We start from the raw sequence: 13,374 nt of genomic DNA, 5'->3' as shown, positions 1-13,374 counted from the left end.
AAAAGTCATTAACCGAATACATGAAATCATAGCCATATTATACCATATGCATGGATTCACATTTTTTACAATGCAAGAGCCTCATTTATTCTTTTACCCATATTCTTACACAAATGACCATACAATGGTCCATAATGTTGTCAATTCCTTCTTATCATTAATGCATTCTTATAAATCTTTGTGAATTTTAGGCATGCTATCAAGCTACATGTATTGCATCCAAGATTCATAAACATTCAATTTCATGGAGTGTAGATAATGGAGTGTAGATATGCATAGTTCCATCCAAACCTTCAATGACTTGGCTAGGGAGAACAACTAGATATTACACTTGCTAGAGTAGACATGATCTGAGAAATTTTTGTGAGCGTTTTTAAACAAAAATCCCCATCATAAAGGGCCTTTGATTGATGCTTACATTTTCTTTGTGGAATCATGAGAAATGCATATTTTAACAACATTTTAGAAAACCATCAACAAGAAACAGGAAACCAATAAGAAGCAATAATCATGAACAAACATAACTCAATAATATGATAATGAAGTTCACCCAGTGTGGACTACGTCTTCAAGCTCGGTGTGAAGAGTGGGGAGACCACTTCATTAGGTGCTACAAGAAATGATGAGTACATGATGCAATATTTGTCAATACAAGGATGAAACCCTTTTACTAGAGTGACATGTCTCTTCACGAGACTTTCTTCCATAAGAAATCTCACTCATAAAGCCTCTCTTGCGCCATCACATTCTGTAATATCAGTGACATAAGCTACCATTAAAAAAGTTGTAAAATGAGTGTTTTTGAATAATTAAATATTATCAGTTCTTATATTAATATTACATGAAGAATATTCTTCTAATTTTTAATTACAAGAATATTATAAGAAATAATTCTTAATTTTTTTTTATTAGGAAAATTAGTATTCTTCTATGTAAATAAATTGTGTTTTCAAAGTTGATATATTTTATGAGTTTTAGAACTAATGAGACATGGTTTTAGAAAATGTATGGATAAGTGATATGTTGTCCAAAAGGAAAAACCAAATCTACCTTGAAAAAATTCATGAGATATTTATGGATGATTTATTGAGTGATTTTCAAATTTAGTAAAATATGATTTATGGATGATTTATGGAGTGATTTTAGAATTTATAAAAAAATGGGATTTATGGAGTGATTTATTGGTGATTTATGGAGTGATTTTAGAATATAGGGAGAATCTAATTTATGGAGTGATTTATGGAATGCTTTTAGGATTTAGAAAAGTTATTTCATTTTCTTAATCCTGCTTATTGTGAGATTATGCGAAAGTATGAGAAATAATGACAAAATACATGTAGAATCAAGCCAAGAGAGAGGAATGGGTGTTTTTGAATTAGTATATGTACAAAATTGGTTGAATAAAATTCGGCCTGATAGGGAACTCAACGTAGAATTGCTCCGTGTCTTACTTGACCATCGTTGGCTATAGTAGTGTCGCAAACATAGTCAATTTGACATAGAATACCACATCAAGAGTCTCATTGGGATGAAGGATTCAAAACCTGCATTAAAAGATAAATAACTATGCTCTTTGAAAATTATTGTGCTTGCATATGGTGCATGAACAAATAAGAATCAATTTTACTTTCTTTCATATGATAAAGAGTTGATATTATTTTCTTGGGAAAAGCTCCATGGAATTTTGTGCATATATGAATAAGTGTTTTGTTCATTGAATTGTTAAAAGATTTCATGTGCAATGAATTCTTCAAAGATTTTCATGGCTAAATAATTGTGTGAATTGCATGAGTTATTCAAAAATAGGATCCAAATATGTTATCATATCTACCAAATCACGATATATGTGTAAAATCTGAAAGTGGTTTTTGTAAATGAGCCTATTATCACAAGAATACTCTTTTATATTTGAAGCATTCATTTTCAGTCTCTCAAAAACTACATCTAAACTTGATGAATAAAACAAGAAACTATTTAATATTTAAATCTAGAACAATGGTTTGGAAATATTCATTCAAATATTCTAAACCATGACACCTGTGTAAAAACTTAGAGAGGTTTTTATTAATGAACCATTTCCCAACAAAAACATTTTTTTTTTCAATAGTTCACTTCGAGACGTTCGTAAACCATGCCCAAATTTGATGTCTAAAACGGACTAAAATAAAGTATTTTCATTTGATTTGTTAGCGCAATAAGAATAGTTGTTTATGTATATATAGAGATAACTATTGTGTTAATCTTCTTGAAAAGAAATTAATTAGTTGCATGTAGAAATAAATAGCTATTAAGTTTGATATTTCTTAAAAATAAATAATTTATTCACATGCCAAAAAATAGAACAATTATGTTGATACTTCTTGAAAAGAAATAAGTTATTCGCATGCACAAAAATAGAACAATTGTGTTGATAATTCTTGAAAAATAATTAAGTTATTTCATTTAAAATATTGCCAGGGATTTTCTCATGATGCATATGCATTAATGTTTTAAAGAGAAATATTGTAATCTTAAAGAAAATATCTACTTATGTGCATAGAAATAATATATAGTATATCTGGTCTACTGGGAATGAATAGGTGATTTACATGCATGGAAAGTTTAAGTCGTGCAAAAAGAAATAAGTAACTTTTTTGAGAAAGAGCTCACATAAAAGCTTTGCATAAAAGACAATCGGTTATCCTGTTTGAAAATGATTTGTTATTGATGCTATTTCTTGAGGAAGCATTACAAGGATTTCTAATGTTTGAAATGATAGGAATTTTTTTGTATTGCATGCATAATAGCTATTGAGTTAGCTAAATTTTCAAGAAAGAATAATTAGTGTGTTAAATTCCTTGGAATATATATATATATATATATATATATATATATATATATATATATACTATGAAAGAAAATATTTGTTGTGTTAGAACTCTTTAAAAGGAAGAGGAGATCTCGTAATCACATGTTTTATTGTGTTAATATTCATTTGGAAAATTCTTTAGAGAAACATATACACTTGCATTCATGGAAAATTATGGTTTTGGTATGATATTTCTCGAGAAAAGGAAGGTGCAATCACATAATATTGATTGTGTTAGCCTTCTTTTTGGAAAAATACCTTGCATTTGCACACCTAAAGGGATTAGCTATGGTATTAGCTTTCTTTTGGGAGAATATTATGTATATTTATTGGGCTAGATCTTGTGGTAAGAAGAAAATTTCCTTTTTCATGCATGAAAGAATAAATGTTATGCGATTGACCCCTTGGAGAAGAAATGTGCTTATTTTTCCATGCAATATTTAGTTAGTTTACTTTGGAAACAAATATATGTTTCACATGCAATAAGAACAAGTTATCATGTTATTTTATGTTGGAGAGGACAAGTTGTAGTATACCTAGGGGGGATATCTTTGGGTACCTCCCTTTGTACCCCAAAATATTCCCCGCGGGTATACTAGGGGGGATATTATGGGGTACAAAGGCAGGTACCCAAAGAAATATTCCCCCTAGATATACTACACAAGCAGTTGCATGCATGAAATTATAACTATTATGTTAACTTTTTTTGAAATAGAGCTTGCAATTTTGTACATAATAGCCATTGTTAATAATCTCTCATGGAAAAGATGTTTTTGGAAAAGAGAATCCATTCACATGCATAAGTATATAATCTATTGCATCAACCTCTTTGGGAAAGAAAAGATAATGGTAGGAAAAAAGAAAATTTCTTGTTAGACTAGTTCTCTTGAAAACTTGTTTAAATTTGCATGCAAAAGAATAATATCTAGTATGTTAGCTTTCCTTGGAAAGAATATGAAAATGCATTCACGATTTTGTTAGCGTTTTGTTGGAAAGGTGACACTAGATAGTGATTTGCTTGTTATTAATGCATGTGCAATGATGTTAAATAACACACTTCATGACTTTCTATTTATATTTTATGTATGCTCATAAATAGATTTTGAAGTGTTACTAATAAATATTGATTATTTGTTTATTAATCTTCTATCTAATCATGATACCAAATGTGCTGAAAACAACAATGGAAGGAAAGGATGGTGACTTGTGAAAATGATAGTTTATGTTTAACATTGTAGCAGATAAAGATTTGTTGGTCCATGCAAATTGAGGAATTCCAACTGCAGGATGATCCACTAATGGAAACAGTGAGACCACAAAGACATAGAGATTGAGGAATCGTGGGTAAATGATATCATGTTGATTGTAATAGCTAATAGTTATTATGTTGCATTTAAGACGATTTTTCTAGGTAATACTTTATAACAATGGTTAAGGAATGGACTTCCTTATAACCATTGAGTGAGGGGTGAACATCCTCCCGAGATTTTAATAATAAAACTAAACGTTTGTTGGTTTTCACCATACGAGGTTTCCAACATATATCGGTGTCTAATGATTTGATTTTTCATTGTGCTATTTTTATGATGTTAATTTCTTTTATGATGTGATGTTTATATAATACAATATATCATTTACTAATTGAGTTAAAAGAATAATGGAATCGATGAATAGTTATAGTAGGAAATTTGAGTTAATATTCTACAACAAAGGTAGGTAATGGTTGTGTAGATAACTATGCTTTTAATAAATATTTCTCTATGTAATGTTCATGATTATTCTAATGATCATTGAGGGAATATAGAAAGTAATTTAGAAAGTTACACATTGGTAAATCCCGAAAAAAATTCCTAACTCCATGCATTTTCCTGCTAGGTTACTGGGGGATGTTACACGTTTCTTGCAAAAGTCAATGAAATATGACTGTAAACTTAACTCCTTTCTGACTTGGTCAAATCTGGGCTCCCTAGGAATATCAAAGATTCTATGAATATTCTCTTTTGCGAGTTGATTGAAATTGGGTTGCTTAGATGAAGAAAATGATCATGACATCACGTTCCTCACGACATATCTAGACAAATGAGTATAAACTTGGTCTAGTTCTGAAATTTTTAATTTTGAGCCTTTAGGGAATCTTTCAGATTCTATGTATATTCTTGTGTCAAGGTTCCAACTTCATGGTTCTGCACTCAACTTTCTGCTTCTGAAAAATCTGCCACCCATATTAGAAAACTGATGATGCCATGAGACTCCTAGTGAAATTCCAGTTATCTACCATAAACTTGATAAATTTCTATCTCTGTCAAAAATTAGCTGCAAGATAATCTTACAGATTCCTCACAAGATTCTCAAGTTCATGGATCCACTACATTGTTTTGTGTGCCGGCTCATGGTTCCATGCTCAACACTCTCTTTTGTCCCTGCCAAATGAAAAGTGCTAGTTTAAATAGCCCTTAGTGGACATATATCCCAATAACATCGTTGGGCTAGTTGGTAACATGAGTTATTAATGGAGGGGTGACCCCAAGTCAAACCCCTTGGGCTCTGTCTTTGACACATTAGTTTTGACGTTGGTTTAATGTGGCACTTTGTATTAGTTTGGGAGTCACATGTTGGCGGGCTGACTAATTCGGTGGGGCAGGTTTGATCCTCACCGACCCCAATTCAAACAGTCATCAGCCATTGTAACGACCATGGGTCGTGGCCCTATTTAATAATATATTTATTATATATGTGGAGAGCGGTTGGCGTGGGTAGTGGGCTACAAAATTTCTAGTTTTGACTGCCAAAAGATTCCCAATCATTGCCTAGTTAATAGCTACCAAATTTAGCAGCTTCCTTCAAAGTTAGCCATATCACCAATTTTAGCAGACCTCCAAATTTAGTCGGTGCTCTGTCAAATTTAGCCAGTGGGGCCTAGTTGATGAAAACATTCACTGTAAATATTTTGAGCATACGCACTAGGATTTGAGTGACATCTACACCATAGAAAACACGATGATGAGCTTTATGTTCTGGTCATAGTTTCAACGAAATCCTAAGAGTTTGAATTTTGAGCCTTTTTGGAGCTATCTGGATCAAGACATGTCAAATTAAAGTCATGGAAAGTTGATAAACACTTTTATTTATAAGATCACAAAATATAGACATCCATCCATGAATAAGATCTCCACTATACACACACCTAAGATTCATTTGGCTATTCACTAATGATGCATTACACATAATATTCTTGGGAATTAAGTCCATTTAATGAGATATAAATAGCATGTGAGCCTCCATGCCTCTCATTCATGTATCAAAATGCACATTGATAAAAGGGTAAAGGTTTTACACTATTATGGTTAGATGTAAAATTGTTATCCAAAGTTAAAGTTGCTAAAGGTAATTTTTTTAAGCGAAGAAATTCATAATAAGTTATAAAGATTGTCTTTTCCATATTGAATACATAAATAAACATGGATTTTGCCCATTATTTTACCACTGTTTTACCATGCACCTTCTAATAATGTTCTAAAAATAAACCAACAAATAACCATTTCACTTATTGTCAGCCATTCAAGAATGATGTCAAAACCTCGCAAGGAAACTATCATTTTAGCATTTTTCTTAGTAGTCAGCTTCCAACAACATGGATAACACAATTCAAAATAGAGATTGAAATATTTCAATGAATGAAAATTTAAATAATCATTAATATAAGATATTGAAATAAGACAAGCGGGAGTAGGATTTCATGTCATGTATTATGTATGCAAAACACATGAATAAGAAAATGAAATAGTTGGGATTCATATTGTAAGAGTTATGTAATATGATGGTGAAACAACATTTAAGTTAAGACACATGAATCAATTATATCACTATCACTTTCTATTCTCATTTGCAAAAATTTTAGAGATGTAAATTTATTTTAAAACATAGAAATTTTGGTGAGACTCATTAGTCCCTCATATGCAAATTTTAAAATATTCGACTATATTTTCTTAAAAATATTCAAATTTGTATTGATTTTATGTAATATCTCAGTAAACTAATTTTATCCTATGAAATTTTGAAAAATCATTTTTATAAAAAACTGGAAATAAACGAATCTCATATTTAAAAAATACATGGAAAATTAACCTATATGCTAAATTTAGCCTCTAAAATTTCCCCAATTCTCATAAATAATAGCAAAATTAACAAAATTAGTAATTACATACAACATCAAATATTTAAGCATTCCCTGAGGTTGCAGGAGTTAAATAATAGGTTAGCGAAACACTATCAAAATTAGGACAAACTAACCAATAATGTCACCACAACTTCTCATTCTCATAACTAATAACAAAATTAACCATTTATAATAATTAGACAAATCTTTAAATATTTCTATCATCTATTCAATTAGATTTAAAAAATAAAAAATAAACTTCTTAATATCACCATAAATTACCATTAAATTACCATTAACTTACCATTAACTTATAGTAAAAACTATATTAATAATCAACGTTCTATCCTCTCTATAATAATATAACCTGTCAATTAACCCTCAAACCTTAAACATAATAAATGTCATAACATCTTTATTGATTAATTAAATAAACCATAGTTAAATTTCTACGATGTTATAATTATATCTTCAATCAAATAATTAAATAAAAACAAATTGTTGCTACACTAAAAAAAGATTCCGTTCACCAAGGCAGGTCTCCTTTATGCTTTTAAACCCAACTAATTTGAATGCTTCTATATTTCAGGTATACTATTGTTTATACATAAAATGTCAAAATGTTTTAAAAACAAGATAACCGTATGTTCATTATAAATTAAAAAAATTATGCATAAAAATATTATAACAAGTGGTTCCTCCGATGGACAAGTTTCTTTCCAATGTTTATGTGCAATATTGCATTTAAAACTTCTATTCTTTTCTCAAGCCTTCGAACAGGTTTCTAACCTTTAAACTTTAAATACTTTTCTTTAATCATATAATAGAGGAACCCGCAAATCGAAATCAAATAAAATATAACCTCTCAATTTTTTTTATCACAAGAATATCAAACAATTGATTCAATTACAAATATTTTTTCAAATTAGTGAATATATTATAGGAAAGTAATATTTAATAAATTGAGATTATTTTGTTGAACTTATATAATGGAGAAATGTTTTATTTACGTAAACAAAGTTGAGTAAATATTATTTTCAATATAATTGGGTGGATTAAATTATTAAAATATAATCTTATTTTTGAGTATTAATTTTAGTTGAACAATTTTTTAATGTTTAATATTTTAAATAATTCATATAACATTCTTGAATCAAATAATATTTTTTAATAATAAAAAAATAAAATTAATAATAATGAAATAAATCACATCACATAAATCATCACCTAGAAAACTTTCCCTTATTTAACTAAACATAAGCAAAAATGTAAATTTCAAAATAACAAAAAAATCTATTTATTAATATAAAACTTTAAATTATATTAAAACACAAACGACTCGATAACTATATATTATATTTAATTTCAATAATTACAAATACCCACCCTTACATCCAATATGTTTCTCGTTACTCCTAAAAACCAGACTATAATGTCCACCTTTCATGATAATGGACAAAGTGGATTATCTTATATACCACACAACTAATTTAGTAGTGACTACGCAAATCAACTAATTTAGTAGGGTCGCACTTGTTTCCAGCAGTAGATTGCTACCAGGTCTCAGCAGTGTCGATCGATTACCTTTCTACGGTTTTCATTGCATTGGCGAAGTTCCGGAAATTTATGTAAGATGAGCCACCTTCCTTAACCGCATCAATCGCACACTCTCTTAATTTCATCACTCTCGTCTTCATCTCCGCACCTTCCTCGCCCGTCAGCACTCTCTCCACAGCGTTCCTAATCCCAGCCATGTCGATTACTGGTGTTTCATCCGCAGTACACGTACTGCTTTCCTTGACCAAAGACAAGCCGATTTTCCAGACATGGACTATATAACATTGGTTCACAAATTGATCTCCAAAGTAAGGCCAACATAACATGGGCACCCCCATCGTGATGCTCTCCCAGGCTGAATTCCACCCACAATGTGTGAGAAAACAAGCAATGGAAGGATGAGAAAGAACCCTCAACTGGGGGCACCATGACACCAAACACCCTCGTTGGCTCTGTTCGATGCGCTCCACGAACCCTGGAGGGAAGGCAACCTCTCTGCCTTCTAGCAGATCGGAGCGAACAACCCAAAGAAATGGTCTCTCCGTGGCTTCCAACCCAAGTGCAAGTTCTTGGAACTGTGTCTCGCTTAACACACTCAAGCTGCCAAACGAGACATAGATTACAGACTGCCTGGACTGCCTATCCAACCAATTCAAACATTCCCCTTCCTCTGCCCAAAAACCCATAACGATTTCCATTTCGACTCCTGACGTCGAATTGAGAAAGGCAGAAGGAATCAAGGGACCTATTGCATAGACTGAACCACCATTCTCGACTAGACTACATATGGTGGGGGCTTCAAGATGATGGAAGGAATTAAAGATGACCCAATCTATTTCTCGCACTCTCTCCATGCATCGATTTAGGAAATGGAAAATGAATTCTTTCTGAGAGTCTGTAAATCCTGGAACCCATGGAAGATGTGCAGAGCAGAGCGGCGGCATGGAGGGGAGGTATTTCACCATTTTGAAGTCCTTTGGAATGCCTGCATAGGCCTCCATTAGAAAGCACAATATGTTAATATTGGCAATAAATACATAGACTACAATAAAAAGATTCATCAAATAATAGTAATTATTTGTATGCATACCGTCTGAGGGAATGATTTCGGCTGATAAGAGCGGTGCAATATTATAGACCAGTGCATAGGTAGCTGTAAGAGATGTCCAGAGAACGGCCTTTGGAATGTGGTGGCGTTGAGCAATCTCTACTGCCCGTGACGCAAGAACATCTACAACCAAGCAGAGACTTGAATCATTATCCTCCTCTAATTTGATTTGGTGAATGAGGTTGTCAAGAAATGGGACAATCACGTTTTCTGTGACACCACAGAGCTTGGCAATGTCAGTGCGACTATCACTTGAAGGCAGGCCATCAGGGACGACCACAGATTGGATCAACCTGTGGTTACTCAAACTTTTCTTATTAGCCTCTTCTATCCGAGAGTGGTTGTATTCTGTGTTTACAAAGGTGACAAGGAATCCCTCCTTCACAAGCTTCAAGGCCACCTGCGTCATGGGATTTATGTGGCCTTGAGCAGGAAAAGGAACGAGAACTGCACGGTTTCGCTTGCTGGGGCTGATATCCATTATTTCACCCTTTCTCTACTCCACGATGTTGCCTTAAGACACTACTTTCTTTCTCCCGAAATTTTCATCAAGTTTGACAGAGAAGGACGAGGAGTCCTTGTTTAAAAAGCAATAAAAATGTTCCCTGATTTGTCATTTCCGTATTTTTCTTCACATTCTCTCATGAAGCAGTGAAGAAACGTCATCAAATTTTAGCCGTCATGAAAATCAAACGGTGAATGGGCTCACAGTGATTCCATATTTCTTTCCGCGGATTGTAGTTTTCGGAACACTTAAGAAATCTGAAATGGTAAAGATGAATTATTAATCTTGTAGCCGTGTTTAGAATGATAGGTGAAATAGTCTTTTGCATGTGCTTTAATAGTTTGGTGGAGAGGTTTGGTGTAATAGTTATTTGGGGAGATTGGGTCTCACAACTCAATACTACTTTTAACTGAAAGCTCCTCAAAAAGCTGCTCCAAAGCTGCTCCAAATATGATTTTTTCCTGAAAACTGCTCAAAAAGCTACTCCAAATATAATTTTTTCCTTTGAAAAAAAAAATTTGATATGACAGATTATCACTTTTTCAATTACATGCAAAATAGTCTACATGTGTAGTACCTTTATTTTTGTTGATTTTGCATTATTGAATGAAATTATGCATTATTATAATAGGTCTTAAATCGTTGGATACAAAAAAAAGTCTGCACATGTATCACAATTATGGAATGAAAGACATTTTGGAATATTTTATAAATTTGATGATCCCACAACTCAATACTACTTTTATCTGAAAGCTGCTCAAAAAGCTGCTCCAAATATGATTTTTTCCTTTGAAAAAAATCATATGACAGATTATCACTTTTTTAATTACATGCAAAATAGTCTACATGTGTAGTACCTTTATTTTTGTTGATTTTGCATTATTGAATGAAATTATGCATTATTATAATATGTCTTAAATGGTTAGATACAAAAAAAAGTTTGCACATGTATCAAAATTAAATTTGTTAATTTTGGGTTATGGAATGAAAGACATTTTGGAATATTTTATAAATTTGATGGTCCCACAACTCAATACTACTTTTACCTGAAAGCTGCTCAAAAAGCTGCTCCAAATATGATTTTTTCCTTTGGAAAAAAAAATCATATGACAGATTATCACTTTTTTAATTATAATGTGTCTTAAATCGTTGGATACAAAAAAAGTCTGCACATGTATCACAATTAAATTTGTTAATTTTGGGTTATGGAATGAAAGACATTTCTGAATATTTTATAAATTTGATGGTCCCACAACTCAATACTACTTTTACCTACCTGAAAGCTGCTCAAAAAGCTGCTCCAAATATGATTTTTTCCTTTGAAAAAAAAAATCATATGACAGATTATCACTTTTTTAAATACATGCAAAAAAGTCTACATGTGTAGTACCTTTATTTTTGTTGATTTTGCATTATTGAATGAAATTATGCATTAATTATAATATGTCTTAAATCGTTGGATAAAAAAAAAAGTTTGCACATGTATCACAATTAAATTTGTTAATTTTGGGTTATGGAATGAAAGACATTTTGGAATATTTTATAAATTTGATAGATCCCAAAAAATATTTAAAAAGTTTGCACATGTATCACAATTAAATTTGTTAATTTTAGGTTATGGAATGAAAGACATTTTGGAATATTGTTTAGATAATCTTCGGCAAAATCACATAATCAATCTTTTGTCAACGCGTTTCGAACCAACCAGTGTGGTTCATCATCAGGACAAGTTGAAGAACCAATCTGGTTAAGCTTGCTTAAATAGAGTGTGCAGAGATTCCAACGGCTATAATGCCAACGGCTAATTTTGACCAAAGGTTTTAGTCAAACCACTAATTATATTATTAATATTCTTAGAAACCGCTAAAACATATAATTTATTATTATTAGCTTATATACTAAGAGAGTTCCTTTGTTAATTTTGAGTATGAATAATATAATATTTATATAATCCATTCTTAAATATACTGGTCATGTATAATCGTTCATATTTAATTAAATAATATCATTCCAATGTTATTTAGTATTAAATTATTATTATTCTAAGAAATTTTGTTACATTAGGTAAATTGTGTATTAATTTAATAATAAAAAGATAAACTCTAATATATTGGAATATTTTATAAATTTTTTGGGATCTATCAAATTTATAAAATATTTTGGAATATTTTATAAATTTGATAGATCTCAAAAAAAATTTAAATTTATAATTAAATTTTTGAAATCTACAATTTAATTACATTCCATTTGCATTTAGTGAAGTGAGTAGAATAAAGGTTATGTAAAATTTATAATTGAATTACGTTCAATTTGCATTTAGTAAAGTGAATGGAATAAATGTTAGGTAAAATATAACATAATTATGTTGTAATGAGTAAAAAGTTAACTTTATTCTTAATATTAATAAACATTGATTAATTTATATTATATGTATCTCTAAACAATTATTCTATAATCAATTGATATTTTATAAGTTGGAATATATATTATTCATTGAGTTTGTTTTAATAAATATTGATGTAATTTCATCTCAGTGCTCTAGAAGAATAAATATTATAGAGATGAAAATATGTATCATTTTATGATATTACTTTAGTCTTTAAATATAAACCATTTTTTGATTTTCATATATGTTTCTTTTGATTTTAAAATTTTATATATGATGCATATGTTTTCTTTTATATAACATTTATAGGTTTATTTTTATACCCTATTTAGTATGTTATTATTAAGAGTATATTATTTTTATTAAAAGAAAAAGATATGTTTATTTTTATACCATATTTAGTATGTTATTATTAAGAGTATATTATTTTTATTAAAAAAAAGATATATTTTATCGTTAAAATTTTAAATAATATAGATAATTTAATATTTAAAATTGTAATTAAATTTAATATGTACTTGATATATAAAACATCTTTATTTATAAAAGGAAAATTGATATCTTTAATCAACTTGATGTTTAGGATTTTTCAAAATTTTAAACGATAATAATTAAATAATTAAAATTATAATTTCTTAATATATATAGAAAATGTACCTATGATACTCTCTCTAATCTCTAAACTTATTCCTTTCCCATCCCTGAAGGATGTATATACAATAATCTCTCCAATTTTTAATCTTGAGTTTTTAGAAAGAGAAAACTTAACCCTACATTAAAAGAATTCGTAAAAATACATTAAAAAAATCGTAAA

General features: G+C 30.2%; 1 protein-coding gene across 1 annotated transcript; it reads right to left on the bottom strand.

The window, feature by feature from the left end:
• Positions 1-8,347: 8,347 nt before the first annotated feature.
• LOC149249973 (UDP-glycosyltransferase 85A4-like) lies at positions 8,348-10,473 on the bottom strand. The gene is made up of 2 exons (XM_089456362.1): positions 9,652-10,473; positions 8,348-9,546 (listed from the first exon to the last, which is right to left on the bottom strand). Exons 1-2 carry the CDS (start codon positions 10,148-10,150, stop codon positions 8,585-8,587), a joined length of 1,461 nt encoding a protein of 486 aa, XP_089312488.1. The 5' UTR covers positions 10,151-10,473; the 3' UTR covers positions 8,348-8,584.
• Positions 10,474-13,374: the final 2,901 nt, after the last annotated feature.

The sequence above is a fragment of the Pinus tabuliformis genome, chromosome 7 (genome assembly GCF_031772625.1).
Source record: "Pinus tabuliformis cultivar Carrire ecotype Pingquan chromosome 7, CPIR1, whole genome shotgun sequence".
In the NCBI taxonomy this organism is placed as follows: Eukaryota; Viridiplantae; Streptophyta; class Pinopsida; order Pinales; family Pinaceae; genus Pinus; species Pinus tabuliformis.
Note: the sequence above shows the minus strand (reverse complement) of the source record. Positions and strands in the feature narration are given on the sequence as shown.